The sequence below is a fragment of the Phoenix dactylifera genome, chromosome 4 (genome assembly GCF_051530095.1).
Source record: "Phoenix dactylifera cultivar Ajwa chromosome 4, Ajwa_hap1_PhDact_Kaust_v1.1, whole genome shotgun sequence".
Classification (NCBI taxonomy): Eukaryota; Viridiplantae; Streptophyta; class Magnoliopsida; order Arecales; family Arecaceae; genus Phoenix; species Phoenix dactylifera.
This window is the reverse complement of record NC_143193.1, coordinates 1704377-1728704: the sequence shown is the minus strand read 5'-3', so window position 1 is coordinate 1728704 and position 24328 is coordinate 1704377. Positions and strand designations below refer to the sequence as shown.

At 38.8% G+C, this 24328-nt stretch overlaps 3 protein-coding genes across 6 annotated transcripts; 1 reads left to right on the top strand and 2 right to left on the bottom strand.

The window, feature by feature from the left end:
* Nucleotides 1-587: 587 nt before the first annotated feature.
* LOC103708088 (putative serine/threonine-protein kinase At1g54610) lies at nucleotides 588-4489 on the bottom strand. The gene is made up of 7 exons (XM_008792861.6): nucleotides 4121-4489; nucleotides 3730-4014; nucleotides 2795-3112; nucleotides 2264-2491; nucleotides 1987-2087; nucleotides 1784-1904; nucleotides 588-1134 (listed from the first exon to the last, which is right to left on the bottom strand). Exons 1-7 carry the CDS (start codon nucleotides 4325-4327, stop codon nucleotides 763-765), a joined length of 1632 nt encoding a protein of 543 aa, XP_008791083.5. The 5' UTR covers nucleotides 4328-4489; the 3' UTR covers nucleotides 588-762.
* Nucleotides 4490-9963: 5474 nt separating this feature from the next.
* Nucleotides 9964-18943, top strand: SKL1 (shikimate kinase like 1). Of its 3 annotated transcripts, none has more exons than XR_015976958.2 (11): nucleotides 9964-10430; nucleotides 11799-11845; nucleotides 11949-12003; nucleotides 12143-12215; nucleotides 12309-12396; nucleotides 12502-12584; nucleotides 12696-12825; nucleotides 14641-14731; nucleotides 14827-14891; nucleotides 14999-15227; nucleotides 18132-18943. XR_015976958.2 is itself a non-coding variant. In XM_008792860.5 (10 exons), exons 1-10 carry the CDS (start codon nucleotides 10244-10246, stop codon nucleotides 15065-15067), a joined length of 888 nt encoding a protein of 295 aa, XP_008791082.2. In that variant the 5' UTR covers nucleotides 9964-10243; the 3' UTR covers nucleotides 15068-15316. The 3 variants fall into 3 exon arrangements, 1 of the variants encoding a protein (XP_008791082.2); XR_015976959.2 differs by lacking the exon at nucleotides 18132-18943 and adding an exon at nucleotides 16071-16469; XM_008792860.5 differs by lacking the exon at nucleotides 18132-18943 and having other exon boundaries at nucleotides 14999-15316.
* LOC103708086 (Endosomal targeting BRO1-like domain-containing protein) lies at nucleotides 16751-23549 on the bottom strand. 2 transcript variants are annotated; one of them, XM_039133418.3, is made up of 12 exons: nucleotides 23339-23549; nucleotides 22677-22931; nucleotides 22514-22597; nucleotides 22374-22432; nucleotides 22123-22258; nucleotides 21890-21986; nucleotides 21692-21758; nucleotides 19169-19267; nucleotides 18480-18569; nucleotides 18236-18390; nucleotides 18032-18139; nucleotides 16751-17268 (listed from the first exon to the last, which is right to left on the bottom strand). In XM_039133418.3, exons 2-12 carry the CDS (start codon nucleotides 22891-22893, stop codon nucleotides 17097-17099), a joined length of 1284 nt encoding a protein of 427 aa, XP_038989346.3. In that variant the 5' UTR covers nucleotides 22894-22931; nucleotides 23339-23549; the 3' UTR covers nucleotides 16751-17096. The 2 variants fall into 2 exon arrangements, with proteins under 2 accessions (XP_038989346.3, XP_038989345.3); XM_039133417.3 differs by having other exon boundaries at nucleotides 22374-22597; nucleotides 23339-23479.
* Nucleotides 23550-24328: the final 779 nt, after the last annotated feature.

The following is a 24328-nucleotide window of genomic DNA, read 5'->3' as shown; positions in this document are numbered from 1 at the left end:
ATATGAAGCCAGCAGTGTACATCTCCTTGAGTCAGCTTGAGTGATTCAAATTTTTCCCATATTGTTTCATCCAAATTTAGGTCCTGGTGGAGGAGGGAGTCAGATGTGCAGCTGAACTCAATGAATAGGTTGAGCAAGCATGAAATCCTAGTTCATTCATGTCCTAAGCTTGAAAGGCTCTAATTGAATCAAGTCACTTTGTCAAAGGAAATTTGTCACCACTCTCATTACAAAGTAGCTTTATTCCCTTCCTTGCTCTACTCTCTTAGTGGTTAGTGCACACATGCAACATTTAATTTATACATCTCAAACTCTAATGAGTAAAAGATTATCTTGTTGCAATTCTAAGCGACGCGTTACGATTACAATTTCTCATCTCATGGGGCAGGGTGGAAGTTTCCGAGTTGCACCACTGCATGGGCAGAGAATCATTATTCAAGAAATCTTTCTCAATAAGCTGCGAAAAATTCAAGAATCATCCAATAAATTTATAGATTACTGGATAACTTTCTTATGTTCTAAATATTAGGGAATAAGCTGCTGCAGCATTGCAAAGTAATAAAACAAATCAGGAATGATTAGAGAAATTTTCTGTCACTACTAAGGATCATATTCCTTCCTTTATTATATCTTGGCATACTGCATCTGAACCTCAATACTGTACAGAAATCAAAAAAGAAGAAGAAGAAGAAGAAAATGGATAGAGTAGAATGGCATGTCTAAGAGAGAGAAGAACTAGAAAGATCCAATACAAGGAACTGTTCAAGCGCCAGCACCAAAAACTTCCAACTCCTTTCCTTTGGTTCTTCTATGGATTCTTGTGTTTCTTCTGAGATCCATCAGTAGCCCGATAGAGGATGGCCTGAGCGATCTCATCAAAGAATGGGAAGGAGCCAATTGATGTTCCTCTTTACTTGTACTCTTCCTTCTGGCAGTACTCTTGCCTGGCAATGCACCACCAGAATTTTCTATTGCCTCAAAGAATGATGAATCAAAAGAAGCATCTGCTACAATGAAGGATGATGTTCCATTGCGTGGATCATCCAATGGGAACCCGACCGCTCCATCTTGGTGCGGAGGAGGGAACCTCTCGCTTTTGCTCGTGACGTTCGCACAAGTCATCGGCCTCCTCCGCTGGAAATCAAAACAAGTTGTTAAAGGCAATGAAAACAGATCATATACAGAAGTTTCAGTAAATCCACAACTGAGAGCTGACTTTTGTGATCCTCGAAATTCAAGACTAACACTTAATTAAAGCAAGATGGTTTATCACTGTTGTGTTGTAGGAAATGTGTTCTCTAATTTTTATGATTGACTACCTAGCTCACTAAATAAGGTAACACCAATTGGATTTCTTGTAACAAACTTTACAAATGCCAAACTATATTTTAATCTGTAGGTATTCTCCATTCCTCCTCTCTTGATTCTTTTTTTCTAGTGGGACTTCTCCTGCTATTATGATCTAACTACAAACAGCTATCATGACTGGCTTAATGTGAATTGAAAGCTTAAAAGTTGCAATACCATGACATGCGTTTACCTTAAGTGGACTTGAGATTTCTAAGCCATGGGCCACAGAGAGAGAGAGAGAGAGAGACCTAGATCGGGTTTCCCTTTCTGGTATGGCTAGCTGACTCCAAACAGCTGCCATGACTGGCCTAATATGAACCGAGGCTTTGAAAAATAGTAGTAATAATGCAATGCTACACTATTTGATTACTTTCAAAAAGGTATTATTCCGCAAGAAAAAAGGAATTGAAATAAAGAACTGGTTAGAATGTACATCTAAGTTAACTTGCAGCTCAGCATTCGCCTCTGGTGCTGGGACTGCCCTGCTTCGCCGATGATGGATGCGGGCTTTCCTTGTAACATCACCGTTTCCTTTCCTGTCAACCCTTCTTTGCCTGTCAAGCACAAAGAAATTAAGTTCATTATCAGTTGGAAACTATTGTATTATGATCTATGTACAAGAGAAGAGATGCTTACCTTCTGGCCTTCTCATCCCTCAATTTCACATCCATTTCTTTGCTAGGAGGATACTGAGGTAAGCTTGATGGCTCGCAGGCATAAGGCTTTGTGGTGAAGAACTGGAGCAAATGCCAAGACCAGTTAAAAACAAACATGAATAGCCTGGAAATATCATCTATTAATTCCCATCAGAGATGGCAAGCATTCTGGCTAATGTTTATGACTCGAGCACTCGAGAAATTTAATGTATCAAAATTTCGATCTAGCAAAGGGTGCAGATAAAGGAGATACTCACTTCACTGTTCAAAGCAGCAGTTGCCGTGCCTCGCTCATCTGGGTTGATTGCAAGGAGCGTTTCAATGAGAGACAACGCAGATGCTGAAAAATCTTTGAAGGTTTCTGCTATGCAACGCTTGTAGTGTTGCCGTGGCTTAACAATAGTTGCATGGGGCAATTTTGACTTCTTCCAGTACTTCTCTGAAGGGGTTCCACATAGCTTAAAGATCCTGTGCAATTGTTCCACCTAAATGAGCACGAAAATGGTTATGACATCTTAGAATGAAAAACAGTTCTAAGTTTTGGTAAAAACATAAAAACGTGAGATGATAGCGATCAACTCATGGACCTTGAGAGGCATGTAGAAAATCTATATAGCAATAAATGAGGGAGTAAGAGAAGAAGTTTAGCCATAAACTAGGAGTGGTGGTCATGAAGAGGAAAAACAGAATGCTAACATTTGCTGTAAGTCTGAAAATAAGTTGGAGAGAATGCTGTTACAGTTAAATATTAATATGACAATGCTTTTGAGCATGAAAAAAGAAAACACCTCTGTTCGTCCAGGCAATATTGGCTTCCCTCCAAGCAACTCTGCCAATATGCAGCCGGCACTCCAAAGGTCGACACCAACGCCATAATAAGTGGCACCTAATAGAAGTTCCGGGGCACGATACCACAACGTAACAACTCTATTAGTCATGCGTTGTTTGTGGTTAGGATCAAAGGTAGAAGCTAGTCCGAAATCAGCTATTTTAAGCATTCCTTCATTGTTGAGAAGCAGATTCGAGCACTTGATATCTCGGTGCAAGACACCTCTGCTATGGCAATGCTCAAGACCAGATAGTAATTGTTTCATGTAGCATTTGACCTGTCCAAATGATACGAGATAAGAAATTCAAGGTACAAGGAACCTACATTAACAAGATGAACTAATAGAGAAGCTCAGGCTTGCATCTCACGCATAAAAACACAGTTAAATAGCTATAAAAAATGTTGATGAATAGATGAATTGCTTCTCTCCATATACAGAAATTTTTTTTTTTTAAAAAAAAATCTACTTTGGAATTCAGAAATGCATAACATTGGTCTTTAACCACAAGGATTTCTTGCAGAGAATATATAATAAACAACTGGACAATTACTGTGACAAGTGGAGAAAAATTAACTAAAATTGATCAAATGCACATCAATTATAACAAATTTTCAGCTTAAAATTACCTAATTTTCTCTACATCCTATTATCTCACCATATGATGGATACAACACATCCAGTCTCAGATTTCTGCTCAAAAGTCCAAACTTCTCACTCCCACTAGAAGTGCAAACAACTCCAACAAAACCAATAAAACAGCAGAACAGTGTTCAGGGGATGAGAGAGAGAGAGAGAGAGAGAGAGAGAGAGAGAGAGAGAGAGAGAGAGAGAGAGATTCGAATAAGGGAAAGGCCTTTCTTTTAACAAACTAGATAGAAGTCTAGAAATAGTACCTGGGGCTCGGTGAAGCGGACGCCGGGGGCGGAGGCGAGACCGGCGAGGTCGTGCTCCATATACTCGAAGACGAGGTAGAGCGCGGCGGAGACGCGGGAGGTGGCGAGCCCCTCCAACCTCACCACGTTGGGGTGATCCAGCCGCCGCAGCACCGCGATTTCCCTCACCATGAACCGCACGCTTTCCGGCTCCACCGCCTCGAACCTCACCTTCTTCAGCGCCACCATCATCCCCGTCTCCAAATCCCTCGCCTTGTACACGTTGCTATACGTCCCCGATCCGATCTACATGCCCCATAAACCCAGCAAAATTCAACAAATTACCCCCAAAAAATCGATAAAAATCGGTTCTTGATGAATAGTAGAGGTTGGGAGCAGGGGAAGGGAAAACCTTGGCGAGCTTCTGGAAAGCGTCAGCGCGGCGGGGCGACCACCCGCGGAGGGCGTCGCCGGCGGCGGCAGAGAGCCAGGCGGGCCACACGGCGGGGTCCCTGGGCGAAGACGGGATCCGGGGGTTGTCCGAGACCGTCGGAGAGCGGCCGGCAGCGGCGGTCTCTCTGCCAGCGGCGGCGGGTCGCTTACCGAGGACGCAACCCATTTGTCATCTACCTCGAGTTCCCGCAAGTGGTTTTCTGGGCTGGAAATGGTTTTCCGGGAACTGGCGTCGGAAACGTCTGGTCACCGCCGGCGAGAAATATTTTAATCTCTGGAACCGTGAGAGCAAGATGGAATTCCGTCGCTGGAGTCTTTCTCCTCCCCTGCTCTTCTCCTTCGCTTAGAATTTGTTTGGAGGGAGTAGACGAGATGGGCCCCGGTTCTAGTAAAATATTGCAGAATTGACACTGACGTTGAGAGAACTTGCTTAACGATTTCATTTGCTTATTGTAGAATTGAGATTTTTCCGACATTGTTCCATTAAATTCTAATAAAAATTGCAGTTTATTTTGACATATTAACCAATAATTAATTCTTTTCTAGGTTTTTGTATTGAAGTTCTTTGAATCTTGGCAGATAAGTCTGAAATTTTTTTATTTGTATAAGTCAACATTTTGGATCAGATAAAAATTTCTTAATTTTTATGCGAATCTTATTAAGCAACTTGATAGATTTAATATTACTAAAAGTAATAGCATTGCATACAAAATATTAAAAATTGAAAATCAGTTAGGACAACCATATTTCTTGTTAGTAGGTGGTGGTATAATTTAAGCTCTCCGACAATTATATTCCATATATTCAAGAAAATATATTTAGATTAAAATAATTTAATTTTTGAAAAAATGAAAGTAAATGAAAGAGTATAAGTTTTCATTTAATTAAGTTATGATCATTTATTGAGCGTAAAATTAAAATTTATAGAATAGCTTCCACAAAAGTTACAGCAATGCTATGTATATAGTTACCACATACTTATAAATATTACAATGCGCAATAAATGTTACTAAATATTTACATAATAGCTATCAGAAATGCAGACTTGTGGTCAAGGTTATAAAACAAGTTTTATTTTTTTAAGCATCTAATATTTAGATTGTCCACAAATATGAAATATACTGCAAAGATGATTTATAAAAATTGAGGGTCTTCGACCATTCATTTTTAGAGAACGTCCGGCGATTATTGCCGAAATGTGACGTTTTACAGGCTGTGCATATGTTTCGGAAGACGAATAGAGCTGCTAACTGAATGACCTCCTTCACTGCTTATTATTTTGGAGATATTTTCTGAATCCGTGTGTATATATTTCTTCACTACTGTAGAATATTTTGTTTTTTAATTCAGTATGCAATGCTCGAAGTTAGTGTGAGATGTTTGTGTTAAAAAAAATAAAAATAAAAATAAAGGTGGTTGTTGAATGAATTGGAAGCCGGGATAGTTTTGTAGTTTCAGTCAAGTGTAGGGGCAGATGATGAGGTCTAGTTCAAAAAACGTCTGATGCGGGGGATGGCGGAGTCAACTTCGAGCAGGGCTGTGTGCGACATGGAGTGGTATTTCTTCAACGGCGGCGTCTCAGTATGCCACGTGTCGTGTGCTTTAAATGTCACCTGACCACGGAAGTTAATGTCTTCACCCGCTCGCACCGCCCGCGGGTTTATAAATGCTCCTGATCTGCTGTTATGTTCCCAAACAGCAAAGAGCGGCTCAGCGTGGTTGGTCAATCACAGTCGTCAATTCAATTGATCAGCCAGGTCTTATCTCAGCGTACGGAGCCCTCCTTGGTAGGTGCAAGATGGGTGGGTTGGATCAGGCAGGGATTGTATGGACCACCCATTGATTGCTTGCTTTGAGATATGTATAGATGGATAGATGATAGTATTTTTAGTACTTTAAGATTTGTGCATTATTTTTATTTATTATTATTATTTTTGGTTCAACAGCTGCTTACTCTACTCTAGTGTAAGTGCAGCCCATCGAATCAAGAGTAAAAACCTGGCATAGCGGTGCAGAAGAGGCTCCTTGATGAGTTCATAGGATCTCATCAAAATATTGAGCCGCATAGGAAGCGACCCGGTCTGCGGCACGATTCGTCTCCCAGTGGACATGCACTACTTGAACAGTGCTGCATCCTCCCATCATTTGTCTGATGTTGTAGAGTAGAGGGCTCACATCCCCCCTCCACCTCTTTTCTTGTATCCAATCTATTACCGTGGTTGAATAATCTCGATACTACAAAGATATAAAATGAAAGTCAAATATGTTGAAATTTATGAGTTAACTTTGGGCTCAAGGTTTTATATCTGATTGAATGAACTACCTAATATATTACATATATGCAAATGTTTATGCATGTATGCATGCATACACAAATATACATATGCATATGTACATAATATATAATATTAAATTTATTTAAATTTTTTTAATTGAAAAAATAATGACTCGTTAGAACATATTTGAATTTTATACTTAAAGTAAAATTTATCTTTTCAATTATCCTTGTTCATGATTTATTTTTTTTTTAGCATGTAACGAATGTTATATTGAAAAAAAAACTTCTCAAAGATATAATATTTGATACTAGTTGAGTGCATAAAACTTGAGTTAACCCTGGTAGATATATATTTTCATTACTTAAACCCGAAGCCAATTAATTTGATCCTTCAATGGACTAAGAATGGAGAAAAAATTTAGACATGAAACCTCAATGCATGTAGATCTGGGTTTAGTAACACTTGAACCCGACCCAACCTGATAACACCGCTTTTGAGCAAGAACCTGAATTCAATTTAAAACATAAAATTTTAAAATCTAATACATTAATCATGCCTAGTTGCATCTTAATAGGATTTTAATATATTTACTGTGTCATTATGCCTTAGGTTTGACTCACAATACTGTTTATGTAAAATGATATGATCATTTACAGAATAAGATTAGTCAGCTTCGGATCACCAAGAACAAGCACTAGTAATAATATAGTTGGGATCTAGCTAATCAATTTTTCCAAAGATAAAATCATAGTCTTCAAGGCAAAGTTGGAGTCCAAGACTTGGGGATTTTCCAATGCACATGATCTTCTAAAAAGTCATAAACATGGATTCAATTTTGTTATTGAAAAACTTATCAAAATTATAGACTTGGGGAGCTCATAGTATACGGTAGTAAGAATAGATATGGTGAGAGTTTTGATGTCAATACATGCTGTACTCTGAGGTTTACTTTTCTTTTTGCAATACAAAGTCATCATCACATCTCCGTATTCTGGATTGGGGTGAGAAGAGAAAATAAAAACCAGTTCTGTTTGCATTTTCTTGATCTGATAGCTAAGATTTAATACCTTCAGTATCAAAGCAAATCTCTACAGTTTTGTGAAAACAGTGGTTCACAAATTTATGCAGTTTCAGAAAAAGATGAGTAAAATCCATTCAAGTTCAATATGATCATCAATCATGCTGAACATAAGAGTCAGTTTACCAAATCATTTATGACTTTGCCAAGATCCATCCTAAGTATTATACTAATTCATAATCATAACTACAAGTTTGCTAGAAGAAATTTATGTTTGGGAGTTAAAATGGAAGCTAGTAGTCCCGAAGGAACATATCATTGGTTGCATTCCTTTATTGCATGTGAGAATTTAAATGTTATATTTTTCATATTTTTATTTTGTTTAAAGTTAACTAGCATAATAGCATGCACCCTACTTGTTGAGTAACAAAAAAAATAGTAAAATAAGAAATCATACCTTGGTTGTGTTACTAAATGCCAAGTATTTATAAAGTATTTTATATAAATAGTTCCAAAAAATAAATTTTATTCTATGAATAGCTATGTTGGATAATTAATTCCAATAATCTTTTTTTGGTTATTTTCCATTAGCCTTTGTTACTATATTGGCTAATTTGTTGTATGAGGTATTAATTGAACTTCTTGTAAAAATCTAGCCAATGATTATCAAGATAATAATAGGCAATATTTCCATAATAACAATGACAAAATATAGCTGAAGGGCATCATTATAATTGGAATGTGCTTTAGTTTCAGGTGCAAAAAAAGAGTCAAATTTGAGTTAGATGGAAGTTGCTTTGAACATAATTCGGTAACTTAAAACACCATTCTCAGTCTAAAATCGCCTGCTTTTTTGTTTTGCTAACAAAGATAAACTAAATATTTTTATTAATTGAACAATTTTAGAATCAACTTCCATTTAGAATACCCCATAAAGAGTTGAAGCCGCTAGTTGAATACCTTATAGTACAACCTTGACCTTTAAATAAATGGTAGATTTTGTAATGAAAGAGTCGTAGCTCACAATGAGATTCTCTGATAAGAAATTCAGCTCCACCGGAGAAAGAAGAGTCAAAAGCACCATCAAAATTGAGGTTTACATAAGAACCTCAGAAGTAGTCTGGAAGATTGGAAATTAATCAGTTATTGCACAACTCAACCAAGACCTGCCATAAACTCAATTAAGTCAAAACTTAGTTAGACAAAGCATAATTAGTTCATAGGATTAGAGTTCCAAAAAAGATTATTTGATTAGTCTTTCTTTTTCGGATTTTGAGAAAAGAAGCACAACATTATTATTATTGTTGTTGTTGTTATCATCGTCATAATAGAAGAAATTATTATAGACAAGGAAGAGCTGATTTCCATCTGCTATCCTATACCTGGCCTACCCCATCTAAGCTGGAGTTTAGGCCTTATGTTGACCGGGCCACTCACAAAATTAGGTATCTATTATTGTTGTTGCTGCTGCTATGGTTGTTGTTGTTGTACTTATATTTATGATCATAATCATCACCGTTGTCATCATTATAGAAGATATTAATATAGACAAAGAAGCGCTAATTTCCATCTGCTATCCTAAACCTGGCCTACCTCATCCAAGTTAGAGTTTAATCTCCACTTAGACCGGGCCATTGCTCACAGAACTAGGGATCTATTAATCAGAGATCAAAATAGGGTCGTCTGTAGAGTGCAAGAGGAGGTTGTCTAGAACTCAATCATCTTAGTTTGAATGGTATCTGTTGGGGGAAAAATGAATCGCCCAAAACACGTGGGTACATCGCCAGCACGTGATGACGAGCGCAACGGCAGCAACCTTCAAGGCGCCCGACCTCAGAGGGTCCGACCTGAAAGCACCCACCCTCGAGGCGCCTGACCTCAGCACGCCCGACCTCAAAGCTCGTGGCCTTGATCTCGGCCAAGTCGAACCCGATCGACCTCAAGTCCGAAGAAGACTCGGTCAAAGGACGAAGCAGACTACTCTACTCCATCGGAAATCAAGCCCCTCTCCTCCTCATCCGGGATCCAATCCCGCGATCTCCGCCTGAGCGACTGTCAACAATTAAATGCGCACGATCTCCACGGACCTCCAGCCAGCCCGAAATCTCAAGCCATCCACGGCAACTCATTGACTCACTCAATCACGTTCAGTCATCTACGGCAACTCATTAATTCACACGATCACGCCCAATCATGACGGTAACTCATTAATTCGCACAGTCACATCACAGGTAACCCTGGCACCCCTCCTATAAAAGGGAGACTCCCTCTTCTCAGAGAAAATGACTTCTGACTTTTGACTTCTACATACAATCTCTCTCTTTCTCCATAAAAATCCCTTCTGACTTAAGCATCGGAAGGCCGACGCCGAAAACCTCGGCCGGCTTCTTGCAGGTCCTCCGGAGGACGCGACCCGCCGATGCACCACCTATCGGAGCTCCTTCTCAGCCAGTGGTTGTCCTCAGGTCCAGTAGTTTCCAGCAACAGTACTCTCTCTCACCTTCTAAGCAAGAAGTGGGGGCTTGTTTCCAATGGCCCCTGCGAACCCTAATTAGTTTCCTACTTCTTTGGGTAGGGGCTCGGTCTGCCCTGAGTTCGGTGTTTGGATCCAGATGGGGGATGTGGGCATTGGATAGGGTGAGGCCTGGAACCGCTCACTGTTCTCATAAAATTGTGTTCAACCGCCTCTCGACCACTCCACGCACAGAAAGAGGGAGAGGGAGGAGAGAGGACGGAGGCAGAGGACGGACGGAGAGAGAGAGAGAGAGAGGAGAGAGGGGGAGAGATGGGGCCAAGAGCCATGAGCGTGTCCGGCGCCCTTCTCTTCCCTCCTTGTCTCCCATCCTGTTCGAATTCCTCTGTGAAATCTTCCTGTTTTCCCTTGTCGCCGAGTACAACCCGATCTCCCCGCAAGTTGGTTCTCGTTCGAAGACCCCAGAGCAGGAGAAGCTTTCGCGCCCATGGGTTATCCGGTCAGTTCTTCCTCCCTTTCTCTCTTTCCCCTCTCCTTTATAGTGCTCTCTCGCCAGAAGGATGGGAAAAGCTCTGATATTGGCCTTTCTTGTCCGGAAGCTCAATTTGAGTGTGTTGCACCGTCGAGGCCTTTAAAGTTGAGAGCTTGATGCGATTTATAGCCGTATCCAAGCCACCGCACCTTGAGGCTTATCAAGTAGAGGGCTTTATGCCATCTATATGAAGATTAAGCGGAATTTTATCTGTGGTGCCACATTTGATAGTTGATAGGGAAATAAAAGAAGAAAGATGAAATCTTGGAGAGAGTTAGTGTAATTGCATCTATTTTTCTGCTTTGTTTCCAAGGAAGGAGTTAAATTGGTGGAGCTCTGGATGTTTCTTCGGTAAGCAACCATCTGAGTCGATACAGTAGAGCTTAGGGGAGTGACCAATGTCTAAGTTCGAGACATAAGATGAGAAAGAGGGAGAAAATTTTCTCAAAAAGTACAATTAGATTATGAAAAAAACGAAAGAAACTAATCTTCATATGAGAATGCTTAGTATTGGAAAACGTATAATAAGATTATGTCAGGAAAAGCTCCAGAGCGTTTGATATAATGCCAGGGTCCTTCGAGTGTTAATCATATGCTATCTCTATATATCACCTGACAACACTAGATGCTAGGATCAGTTTCTGCAGTCAAAAGTTTTTCTGTTTTGCCCGACTTTACCTGTGTAAATTTGACTTTTCACACCTGTGTTATATGCAAAAGATCTATTGTTCTGCATTCTTAGCAATGGACTTGATTTGATAATTTCTGCAATAGAATTGATCTAATTGCATTAATTTCCTTGCTTTTTTCCTTTATCAAGAAAGGATCTGAAGTTTAATGGTATTTCAAGAAGGGGATATTTACCTAGCCTTGAAAGAATGTATAGCAAATATTCCCGCAGAGGGGGCTTTGTTGATCAACTGTAGAGCGATCTAGGGCTTGGTGAGCTTCACATCAGATAGGTGTATGTCTCAAAGGAGGTGAAAACACATCTTGAAATTTTTTGCATGGAACTCAAGGATTTTCTTGTAACAGAATAGACAAACTCCAGGCCACTGGGTCATGCAGCTATTTTCTGTAATTGCTAATCAATTAAATGTACTCTGTGTCTATTGCTTGATGATGCTAGACATGGCATTTTTCTGTGCACCAATTTTTTTTTAAAAATCCAATTCTTTGTTCCTTGTTGGCTTGGAGGAATATTTTTCTTGTTGCTTATAAGGAGCTCTATTTTATAAGCTCTTATTCTTTTGTCAGCACTGATGTTGGAAGGAATTGTTTTCGAACATGGACTCCATGCTCACCAGTTTCATGCTTGTTTCTTTTTCTTCTTAGGTTCTAAAATGTCCATTGCTGAACTTGAACCATCTCTTGTGGTAAAGGTGAAACATTTTTATTGTTTAACTCTGATGGAAATGGTTGTCCTTTGTACTTTAAGCTGATTACTATGGTGCTTCCTTAATATGCATGCAATCTTGGATGCAGAAGAAAGCCTGGGAGATCTCTGATGAGTTAAAAGGAACATCCATATTTCTTGTGGGTAAGTTCCACTGTCACAATATGTGCACTATTTTTTTTCTTTATAAAATCTAGTATGAGTGCACACTGATATATTAAGCATATCAGAGAAGAGACGGATTCTTCTTGAAACTGATAGTATTGATGTCTGTGATTGTTAGGAATCAATTGTGCCATGAAAACTAGTCTGGGGAAGCTTCTAGCTGATGCATTGAGATATTGCTACTTTGACAGGTTTTGTATCTTCTTCCATGTGACAGTAGAGTTTGGCTCTGACCTTGAGTTGAGTGTTTGATTCTTTTTTTTTTTTCTTAATTTTCTAAATAGTGATAATTTGATCGAGCAAGCTGCTGGTGGTGAGTCTGCAGCTAAATCCTTTCGAGAAAAAGATGTGAAGGGATTTCGCGAATCTGAGGTGTGTTTTGAAGAGTGTTGACCTTGATCATATGATGATATTACATGTGGCAAGTTAAGATTTTCCTAGTTAAGAATATCGCAACTTGATTACATTTGTTGCCAGACTGAAGTGCTTAAGCAGTTGTCATCTATGGGTCGTTTGGTGGTTTGTGCAGGGGATGGTGCTGTCCAGAGCTCAACTAATTTGTAAGATTAATTCTTCTTTTGCTGCAACAGTCTTACCAGTTATTCATCCACTCTTCTTTGTACCAGCATGCTAATATTTCTGGCTAACTATATGTCTTGTTGACTTTTAAGGGCTTATTTGAGGCATGGGATTTCGATTTGGATAGAGGTTCCCTTAGATTTGTTAGCAAATGAGATACTGAAGACTGATGCACCATCAGCCGACAAACAACCCACATCAGATTCAAATTTCTTTTCAGAGGTCAGCCCACTATCCTGATATCCAAATTTTATGCAATAACTACCTTTTTGTTTGTATTACCTTTTTTGAAAGCAATGGTATAGCTAGCTATGTTTGTTTTACAACTGCTCTTGAGGATGCAAAAAAACAAGGACAAGAAATGTGAGGATATTTTGTTCGGAAATGCCCTTTTTGGAATGGAATGTCACATTTCTGGTGCTCCTGACATTATGCGCGCTCCACAGCTGGCTGTCTTTGCGTATTGGCTTTTATAGGGTCCTTTCATTTTTCTTAGGCTTGGTCGGTTAGTATCAGAAAGCTTAGTCTACTCTGAATTGGAAAGAGGATTTCTTACAAGCATAAGAAATGTTAATGCAATGTTGTTAAGCTAAAATTTTCATTTCTAGAACTGAATTGTTATTTTCATTAAGTCTGTGCCCTAATGTTCTACAGAGACAGATGCTTTTTGTCATGTTGTTACCTATTATGCATGCTGTGTTAAATCTTTCATCATTGAGTTCCCTCGTGCCAATTTAATGCATGCTTCTGTGAACAAACTGAGTCAACAGGACTTACTCCCAAAGGCCAAAACTGAACCACATTAGTATTTGAAGAAACTAGGAAGGACATGCAATAACTTGAGTCATGAAGGAAGACATTTCACATGCTGGTGGCTAATAAGATGTGATGATTTCCTCTGTATTAATTAATTAAAGATGATGCTATCAAACAATTGGTCGAGTTTAAATAGAAGTCAGCGATAGCTTGAGCCGTGAAGGGAGACATTTCACATGCTGGGGGCTCACATGATGTGATAGTCTTCCTCATTAATTAATCAAAGATGGTGACATCAAATAGTTGCTGAAGTTTATATAGAATTCAGTTAATATACAGATTTATTCTGAGGGTTATCTTGTAGAAATTTTCTTCTCCTCTTCCTCCTCCTTTTCTTCTTCTTCTTTCGTGATCTACTTTTCTGATGCGGGACGGGATTTAAGGAAGAAAATATGAATAGAAAGGGAAGGGGAGGGAAGATCTGGAATCCACCAGATGTTAACACAATGTTTTCATTCCAAAATACACGGTGGTCTGTGTCCCCACCATTTTCCCTCCTTGTGAGAGGTTATTCTGATTTGTGAACATTTAGTTTATAAATATTACGTAGACAAATTTGATTGGAAATGCTCAAAGACAATCTAGGGAGGGTTGAAAAATCAGTTAGCATGCTCAGGAATAACCAAAACATGGTGGAAAACAAATAGTTTCAGAATCTTCTTGGAAAATCAGTTAAGCATGCTCAGGAATAACCAAAACATGGTGGAAAACAAATAGTTTCAGGATCTTCACTGGTAACAATTTCAGATTATGAGCCATATTTTCCTGTGAGGTAGTACGAGATGAAATCTTTAACAAAGATGTCCCAGTATTATTATCTTCGTTTTTAGGAGAGCAGCTGGACTACCATTCAAAAATGAAGTTGTTATAGAGAATCTTTATTTTTGTCTTGTTTGTTGATATTCTTAAGCGCTTTATATATTGCCAGGACTGCCCTAATGGAATTAGATTTTTGCTTCTGTTTGTTTTGATGTTTATTTAGATCTGATTCATGCTTTTGAACTTTCAAATAAAAATAAATTGCTTCATTTATCGTTTTATATCTTGTCTATACCTTCATTCACAAGCCTTCTGATTATTCTCATAACTTGAAAGCATATTAACAAACATACGATATCCCTCTGTCTGTACCAGCTCATGAGCACCGGATATTAAGCATCTTGCACATATGCTTGGTTCAGTGCGTCTGTATCCTATCTGGCCTGTTTGTTTGTGGCGCAGGTCCATGCACAGGTACTGGACGAGCTTTCCAAGCGTTATAACGAAATGAAAGGAGGATATGGAACGGCAGATGGAATCGTCTCACTCCAAAGTAAACAAATATGGGAACCAGCTCTTGTTTATGTGATAATATTAGCCTTCATACTCTGAGGAAATAGGACTAACAGCCTTTTTCAACTGTTGCAGGAGTAGCCTCCCAACTAGGATATGAAGACTTGAACTCTGTTACTCCAGAGGACATGGCAGTGGAGGTAAAGAATAGGAGTTTTGTAGAAAAACCTTGAAAGGAGAATATGTAATACTTGAGTGCAAATTCAATTGATTGGACTTTGTTCTTTGTCTGAATGACATGCTTCAGGTTCTGAAAGAGATCGAGAAACTGGCTAGAGTGAAGAAGATGATGGAGGCTGCTGCTAGGCCATTTTAATGGACAAATGCACCATTTTACATCGTCATTGCCATATAGAGAGTTTCGTGCTTATTGGATGCATGGAGCATTTTCAGGGCCCAATCCTAATTGTCATTCACAACTCCAAGAGTGCTTCATGACACTTCGAGAAACTCATCACTGTCCATGAAGGAGCAAAGTAATGTTATTTCCTTTTGCGAGTTACATTGCATAAATACAAGACATTGTTTATAAGCTTAAAGGTCTAATTTCATATGCTTCACATAATTTGTTTTCAACCAAACTACACATACAATTTATTTCTATGCTACTGATGTGCGGTACGATCACCGAGTTAGCTGGAAGCCTTATTGTCTTGGAATATTGGGGCTGCAAAGCCAATGCAAGCACAAAAAATTTAGTTGGGCAACGGATAAATATATTGTTCTGTTTGGATTTTAGGTCTGCTAGAAGAATATTACCCAGTTATGGTCCAGGCAAATTGGCTGCCCCATGACTTGAACCTACATCATCGCACTTGGTCAATCTAAACCTTTTAAAGTTGCACTAAGCAATCACCTCTAGATTTTAGGTGGATTGTTTTTTCTTTTAATGTTTTCTTGTTTGCTGCACTTCTCGGGTTAAATGATTTAATTGTGCTGGTCAAGTTATTGGTCAGAACCTTATTGTCAAAAAAGAGAAAAGAGTAACTACTTCAGGCTTGGCTTGCTTAACAGTTTACAAGGACCATTAGTAGCTGTACTTAGAAAACTTCTGCATTTTACATGTTGGTCAATGAATCAAAGCTAAACCTTTCATTACTGTGGTATCCAAGCAATATATACTGTAATACTAAAAAAGATGTATGATATTTTTGTTCAGTCACCTAGAACAATGGCATGATATTTCAGTCAATCTAAAGTTTCCAGTATAGGTTAGACTACGAACTAAGGATACAAGTTGCCTTTAAACTAGCATTTTAGATTATCTGAAGGCCGAACGGAATACATGCAGTCTCAGGACAGAGCTGTTATTATTGCAGGTGAAGTAAAGCCAAGTGCATGGATTGACCACTGTTAGATCCCAGCTTTCTAGCATATTAATAAGATCCTCTCTCTCTCTCTCTGCGCGCTTTTTTTTTCCCCTCGTTTCAACATTGATAGGATCCTTAACATGTGCTCTCTGCATATGCAGAATATCTCCTCTTGGGCTGCAAAGTTAATTGACATAAACAGGAGGATTTTGATGAGTTCTTCAACATAGGTGAGTGTGTGTGAATGCGTGCGCACATGCATGCACTTGTGTGTGTGTGTGTGTGTGTGTGTGAGAGAGAGAGAGAGAGAGAGAGAGAAGTTTGCTTATAAACTGCATGACATTGCTTAGATGAGGATAATATTAATACACGATGAATGGATATAAGAACACAATCTGAAAAAGAAAAGTTAGAATATCACAAGCACTGCCAGGTTCATTCAGGTCACCAGTAAGATGATGGATCAAGGAATTAATGTTATAACAATAAGATCAGATGGTCTAGAAGCTGGATATGACAACCAACCAGAAGGAAGCCAGAAAAAGAAGAAATGTACTAAAAGTAGTGAAATAATATGCAGCCATAAGATCACATTAACGTTTCAAACCATGAAGACAGATGAGTTTAAACCAAAAAGAAAAAAGAAAATGAAAAAAAAAGAAAAGAAAAAGAATGATGAGTATTCTAAGGGAATAAAGCAGTCACAACTATTTTCAGTAATTCTTTTTCATACATTGTAGTTTACCATTCACATAGATGATCTGATACTCCTTGAACCACTTATGATTCAAGATAGCTATTATTTGTCCATGTCACCTCGCTTTGATTGGAAATGCTTAGTTTCTGTCATCAGACCAGGAACTGTAGACAGTAAGACATGTTACTTTTGTTATCAAGGCATTAATTCATCTCTTTTGCTTACAATCATGCTAGTATTTGAAAGATGCATTGTCTGCAACAAACACAACACACAAACATGAAACAGAGTCCGTCGATACTAAAATAGGTCAAGCTTCCAGGTGATTTAACATAGCTTCATTCGGTTCCCATCTCATCATCCTCCTCATCTTTGAGATGTGCCTTGAGGCTCTGAATCTGAGGCTGGCAATCCTTGCTTTCCCATGAGGGATCTATATTTGGTAACTCATAATCATCAGGTTTCAGTGAGAGGGGAAACTCTGGGAGGTCAGGCAAGGACTGGAATGCTCTGCATCAACAAAATAATATGTCAAAAGAAGATGAAAACAGAGAAACCAAGCAGAAATCAGAATTTATTTCGTTCCTCAACTCAGCCTCAGGGTGTATATATGCTGCCCAGAATTACTGGGTGGCCAATAGAAGCAAGGTCATTAAGGAGAAAAATAAAAACCTATCATATGAAGAATTATAATGCAATATTGGGAGTCACAAATACAGTTTCTCAGCCCAGCCTCAGTGTATATTTGTCCTGCCCAGAATTACTGGGTGGCCAAAAGAAGCAAGGTCATTGAGGAGAAAAATAAAAACCTATCGTATGTAAAATTATAATGTAATATTGGGATTGGCAAGTACAGTACACAGACCAGAAATCCAGGAGCATCCCAACATGGCACGTTCAACAACATGAATAAAAATTTTCTGGGCTGCAACTGTTAATTAGAGTGAAAATTATGATAAGCTGTCTAAGCTAAGGACATCTAAATATCAAGTATGAAGCATAAGCTAAACAAGGCGGTCCGTATTTTTTTGGGTCTCAACACTAAGTCTTTTCATATTTTCACCAAAACAAAAAACTTGAATATTACACAAGCAAATAGCCAGGAGGAAATCCAAGTTGACTTTAGAAAGGAACGAGAATGAACTTATGTCTGAGGAAAATTATGATGCATCTGCCATTTGTTTGACCCAAGCAATAAAGAACCTGTCACCTTAACTAAAGCAAAAACAAGTAATGGTTAATGGAGACTTAAGATTCATTAGAGGTTTGATACCCATTCTTGTCTTGCTCAATAGGATAACCATACATCTGAGACTTCTTTGAGGCTACTTCAGGTATTTTCTTACGTAAATGCTTCATGACACCCCATGCAGGAGGGACCCTGCGGACGGGAAGGAAAAAAAAATGAGGTTCAGGTTCTACGTCATGCGACTTTAAACATTTCCAAGATAAAAGTACCCTGTGATACCGAACGAACCTGGTGACCGGGGCTGCCAAGCAAAAGCTTAAGCAGGCTCTCTTGCTATCTGTGAGCAGCTCCTCGGCAACAAAAAGGCAGCAAACTGCATTAAGATGATTGCTAGATCCATTACCCTTGTCAAGGACAAGACCGTGATAGTAATATGCTGCTGCCTGACAAAATAATGCATGAGTAAGATATTCAAGATTGTTTAACAACTAACATGAGGGCTGGTTTGGGCATAAGTTACAAACTTTAGCACCTTAGCCTCTAGGTACTTCCATTTGATGAACAAGAGAAGCTTCTTTCCATATGCATCACTGGTGTCACATCCTGCCATGCAGTAGTGAACCTGAACAAAAATAATGAAGTAAATGAACAAGAACAGAGAGTTGTGAAACTTTTTACAGAAGGTTCAGTGATCGTCCATCAAGCTTCTATTTTTCAATGGAAATTTTAACATAGGGAAATGAGAAATGAACATTACTATCAGAGCAGAGATCAAAAATGAAACAAATCTTTTCATTTGACGTCTGCCTACAAATATCCCTAGATGGTGCGCACTTTATTCGGTTTGGAGACATTGATTTCTATTTTCCTCTTGGATGTTCCTTATTTTGTTGGTGTGAAGGTTGTTCCATGCTACTTGGTCTTAATGGGCAGAGGTCCTGTCTCTACCCTCCAGTTAGCACTCAATATGTTCCAAAAATCATTATTTGTTCTGCATGATACCTTAGTCTTCAATTGTTTTTTTTTTCTATCTCATAGAGTCATATAAATCCAAAAAAAGGCTACACAATTATTACATGGGGACCAAGCCAATAAAAGGGCTCGTATCAATTTCCAAAATTCAAATTTCTCTACTTCTGCAAATTTGGGGTTCCAGTTAGCAGACTATCGATGCACCAAGAAGAGCATCATATATTTTCTTTTCGAAAATGTGTCACTAACCTGGGAGAAATAGCTGACTGCCTCGCATGCCAACCTCCTCTTTACAGACAATGTGGCCTTTTCACACTCGAGAGCCAAGCCAAGCTGCATCTCTACACTCTGGATTTCATAACATCAGAGAACAATTTGCATTAGATGCATTCTATGTAGAAATTGTAAAAGAGTAAAAAGTAATCGTTAAGGGAAACATAAGGTATTCTGACAGAATGTAAAATAGTAATTAATAATACTAATATAAATAATGTCGCAATTATTTAAGATTAAATGTTCCTGTTCTCTTTTCAGCTTATTGGCATATTTCTTCATTTCTGTCTCACTTGTCTTGTTGGTAAACTTTGGGATAAATGAGTGAGGTTGGAAGAGTTTAGTTGATCATTTCAAGCACATAAACATGGAATTAAAATCAATTAAGAGCCAGAGATACTAGATAATAGGACAATACAAAGCTCAGAACTCATTGGGTTCATTCAAAACTCCAAATTGTGAAGGCCACAATGAATAGATAGAATATGTGCACCTCCTAAAACAAAATGGAGATCAAAATGAGTGGCCAAAATATGACTGCTCAATTTCATTTTGAAGCACCGTCGCCCAATAGAAATGACCCTACCGAATCCACCTACTGCAGAATCAACAGAATAAGAATCCCCTAATAACATCCTAAGAATATGGGGTTCTCGATGATGGCCTAGTACGACAACCCAACTAATAAGAATCCAACCCAAAAGCTTGAGCTGATAGGAGGATGGGTCCATGTGTATTTCAGGCCATCAAGGGGGGTGTGGAAACAGGAGAGTGGAGCAAAATAGAGATGCCTAAGAGATGGCTGGCTCTGATACCATGATAAAAATTTAACCTGAAAGCCTAATCAAATAGGTGGATGAGCCCATGTGGATCTAAGACCATCTAACATCCCTTGTCTTCACAATGTGGGACTATTCCCACATCTCCAAACACCAACAAACAAACACAGCAAAGGCATGGCAACAATTTACTTATCATGGCCACTCCATCTAATGAAGGAAATTCCTGAAATGATGCTTTAATGGATTTTCTTTTTTGTTGAAGCATTTTTATATTCTTTTCAATTTACTAGGTACCTTTAGGTTTAGACATGTCTAGTATTGCTTGCTTTATAATGAAGAATTTTACTGCGATTAAAAGTTAAAAATAATTTTTTTTTTTGGATTTAATCACATTCTGTATCTCAGAGATCAGTCACTCAAGATCCATGGTTTTGTTTGCGCTTTATGGTAAATGTGTTTACGGTAGTGCAAAGTGACTTTTCTAGAAGTGCTACTATGCCAGAAGCTTTTTTGTTTCCATGTTATTGTAAATGTGTTGAGGGAAGCTCAAGGTTACAATATTCTAGAAGGACTATATTACCAAAAGAATGCTTTAATAAATTTATGAAGTGCTCTGAACAATGTTTCAAAAGATTAGACCTCATATTTCTTTCATTTTTTCTAAATTTGCTCTCTTATGGTTGTGATTTCTGCTATTTGACTAAAGGGTTTTGATTGAGTGATGGAAGGATGAACTTCATAATTAGTGAACTTTCTAGTTTCATCTTATCGCTAGCACCTAAAACCTTAAGTTGTTTGGGAAGGGGTCAACAATATATATCAGGCCTTAAGACACGGACACCCTCCCCCTCACGTATGGTCTCGACCACGCATGGGAGGGTATAAGAAGAGTCACAAACAACTCAAAATAACAAGTTGAGAAAAACTCAAGTAACAACTAGGAATAAATCAAAAACCGACTCAAGATAAGGAATAGGTGGTATGAAGAAAATTAGTGTGATGGGGATTAGAAATCTTGACTTTTGGCTTTGATACCATGTTAATTTTACCAAATAGACCTCAAATGCTTAAGCTATTGAAGGGGTCATCTTGGTAGCAATCCTTGCTCCAGAAACTAGTACCATGTCTTATTCTCGTCTTATCTGGATGTTTGATGCTTCTATAAATTCTTTTTCATGTTCTAATTATACTTTCTTAAATTACAAAGTGGAAATATCCCTGCTTATTTATGTATATGTTGGTGAGGTTATAATACACAGGGTGAAAAAAGAGATTCTACACCCAGTACAAAATTCAAAGTCATGGTCAAAAAAGAAATATCAAACCATTGAATATGATCTAAAAGACTTAAATGTCTTTGTACAAAACAAATCATTTGTTGAGACCCCGAGTCCATGCTTCACATAATCCCAAAATCAGCATATTATATCATCCCAAAACAATGGAAATCAAAAACCTTTGACGAAAATATGAATTTTCCCTTTATGCCATCAATTTATTACATAATATCAAAAGAGAAAAATAAAACATTTCATTTTGTATGCCGGCAGTTTACTGGCTACTGGAAAAATGAAGTGCTGAAGCAACAATCACTCGAGATTATTTACTTTAAAATGATAATTTTGGTAAATGATGGTCTATGGTGTAAGTATACACTATTGACAGCAGCAATTTGAAGGACATTGACCTCCAAATCCAATTAGCTGGAGAGAATTACCTGGGCCAATGCTTGAACAGAGATGGCCTCCAACATTCCCTCTTGCAAGCTGCTTGGCAGACTCTTCCTACAATTACAGGTTTCAAGCTAGAGATTAAGTTCGACCGGAGAAATACCAAGCAAGCACAATACAATCAGAAGTAAAGGAACCAACTTGAGGAATATCATAAGTTTGATCCATGAAAGTTGATGCCATACCTAACTTGCATAGGCAACTGAACAAGTATATGATGAACACAGTAATCCAAGCACCCTGCTGCCTTGAGCAACAAATCAACAGCAACCTTCTTGGCATCTGTCAAGGAAAGCATGCTCATGAGAAATCAACAACTTTCCATGGCCATCTCTATCTTAGAATCTGTCCAAAAAACAGAAACTTCTCTGCATCTGAGAACTCATATGTGCTATAAGTTCCATCAAAATGAACAGACCTTCTGATACCACCTTTCCACACTTATCCATAGAATCCTTAGGAACAAGCATTAGATTTGCCTCCAACAATGACAGCATAGCCATCATGTGAACGACCGACAGCAACTCATACCAGGCGCTTGCAAAACAAGTTTCCTACAGATAGAATGCAAAATTCCGCGTCAGAAATCCCAAAACCATAGAAGTAGAAAAAAGAATGGAAGAAATCAAAGAAGAAAATATGCTCTCTTGTCAATTTCGGGGCTCTTACTTGATCATCATCTCCCAAGCTTTTCCATTTGAATTCCACTGATGCCTCAAGACGGTGCTCTAGGGAGTACCAATTACTAAATACCATTTTAAAGCCATAATTCAGTAGAAAAAAGAACAAATGCGTGTGAAAGATCATACCTTTCTTGGTCAGACCAAGTAGAACAGGCACATACTCTTCGAGAGCTCGCTCGAGTTCGGAAACAGTAGGCACAGCAGCAAGATCTAATAAAGATTACGATTAATAACAACAAATTCGAAACACAAGACATACGTAGAACACAATGAAGCTCAAGATTCTTACAACTTTCTTCAGCCAACGACACAATCCGGCCCCGAAGTGTGGATAGCTTATCTAAAACATCCCGAGACACTAAACCTCTGAGGGGCCGAACAAGATCCACGGCCAAGGGGATGCGGAGGGCCGGGACGAACACGGCCACCTCATGGATGCTGCTCGGCTTCTTCCTCCTCCTCCTTCCCACAATACACGAGATTGGGATGGATGAAGTGCAGCCCATCCTTCTCCACGATCAAACAACGTCTTTTGCCATACATCCTGCACCGGCAAACATGCAAGCGAAAACAGAGAAATTTCGTTAACAGAGAGAGATGGAGGGGAAGTAGAATCTGGGAATCAAGTCGACCCTGAGGATTTAACTAACGAGAAAAAAAAAAGGAAGAAAAAATTCTACAAAATCAGTTCGTAGAAAGGAGAAAACAGCGAATGCACTAGATCCATCAAAAAGATGGGATTTTTATTTATCAAAAAAAAAGGAAAACAGGGAATGCACTGGAAAACCGTCAAAAAGAAAGGATTTTGATTGACCAAACAAAAAACCTAGGACTTTTGCAGTCTCAGATGGTCAAATGGAACCCTAAAATGTAATCAAAAGCAATCAAATTATAAATAGGGATCTGAAGAAAACCAGGGGGGGGGGAGAGAGAGAGAGAGAGAGAGCTTACGGGAAGTGAGATGGGGAGGGAAGGGGAGAAGCTTCGAAGTGGTTAAGGAGAGGTGGGAGAAGAGGATGAGGATCTTTCTCACGCGCGCGAGCCATGGAGATCTTTGCGAGTTCCGAGAGTGCGCTCACATGGCGCGGGCGGAGGAGCAGCAGCGAGTAGTTGTTAAACAAAAAAAAAAAGGGATTTTTATAAGACTAACGCCTCTGAAGACATTTACACAGTGTCTTCACAGAGAGAGAGAGAGAGAGAGAGAGAGAGAGAGAGAGAGAGAGGCTTGACCGTTTGAACCACCAGCTCCATGGAATGGTACGTGACAAGGTGACTCTAACTAGCTGTTTAGACCATATGATCCATGGAATGGTACCCTTGGACCCATAGACCATATGATCCAAACATCAAACTCCTTCAAACATGCACAGTAGCATTTAGTAGAACACTACGCTCAATCCTCCTAAGCTGGTGACGGTATAAGTTTGGGTGTACTTGAAATGTGCAGCTACCAAGCATGGCTTCAAGGTAGTGAGACTAGAAAGAAGCCTTAATGTGGACCAAATCCATGGAGTTGTGTGTTCAATTGGTGGGAGTCAGTTGACATGGTGTACAAGACTTCAAAGATGCACAACAAAGAAGCAAATGCTGCAGAATTCTATATTTTATACACAGAAGTCATGTGGCTTTGGTTAGATCTAGGCATGGCATTTCATAACCCACATGGAGACTGATAATGATAATTCTGAAGCTAAACATTCTCTTAGCACATCCTTCTCTTTTGTTTACTTATTAACAACTGCGAGATATGGTTATTGTCATTCTTTTTTTCTCCCCAAGTTTCCTCCTATGTTTGGGCTTAATATTTCTGCGAGCAAAGCTAGATAAGGATTTGCTCTTTGCACTTACCATCAAGTAACTATGAGTAACTTTATATATCAAGTTTCATATAACAAAGATCGTCCATGAACGCAAAATGAGAACACGAAATTGGCTACGTTT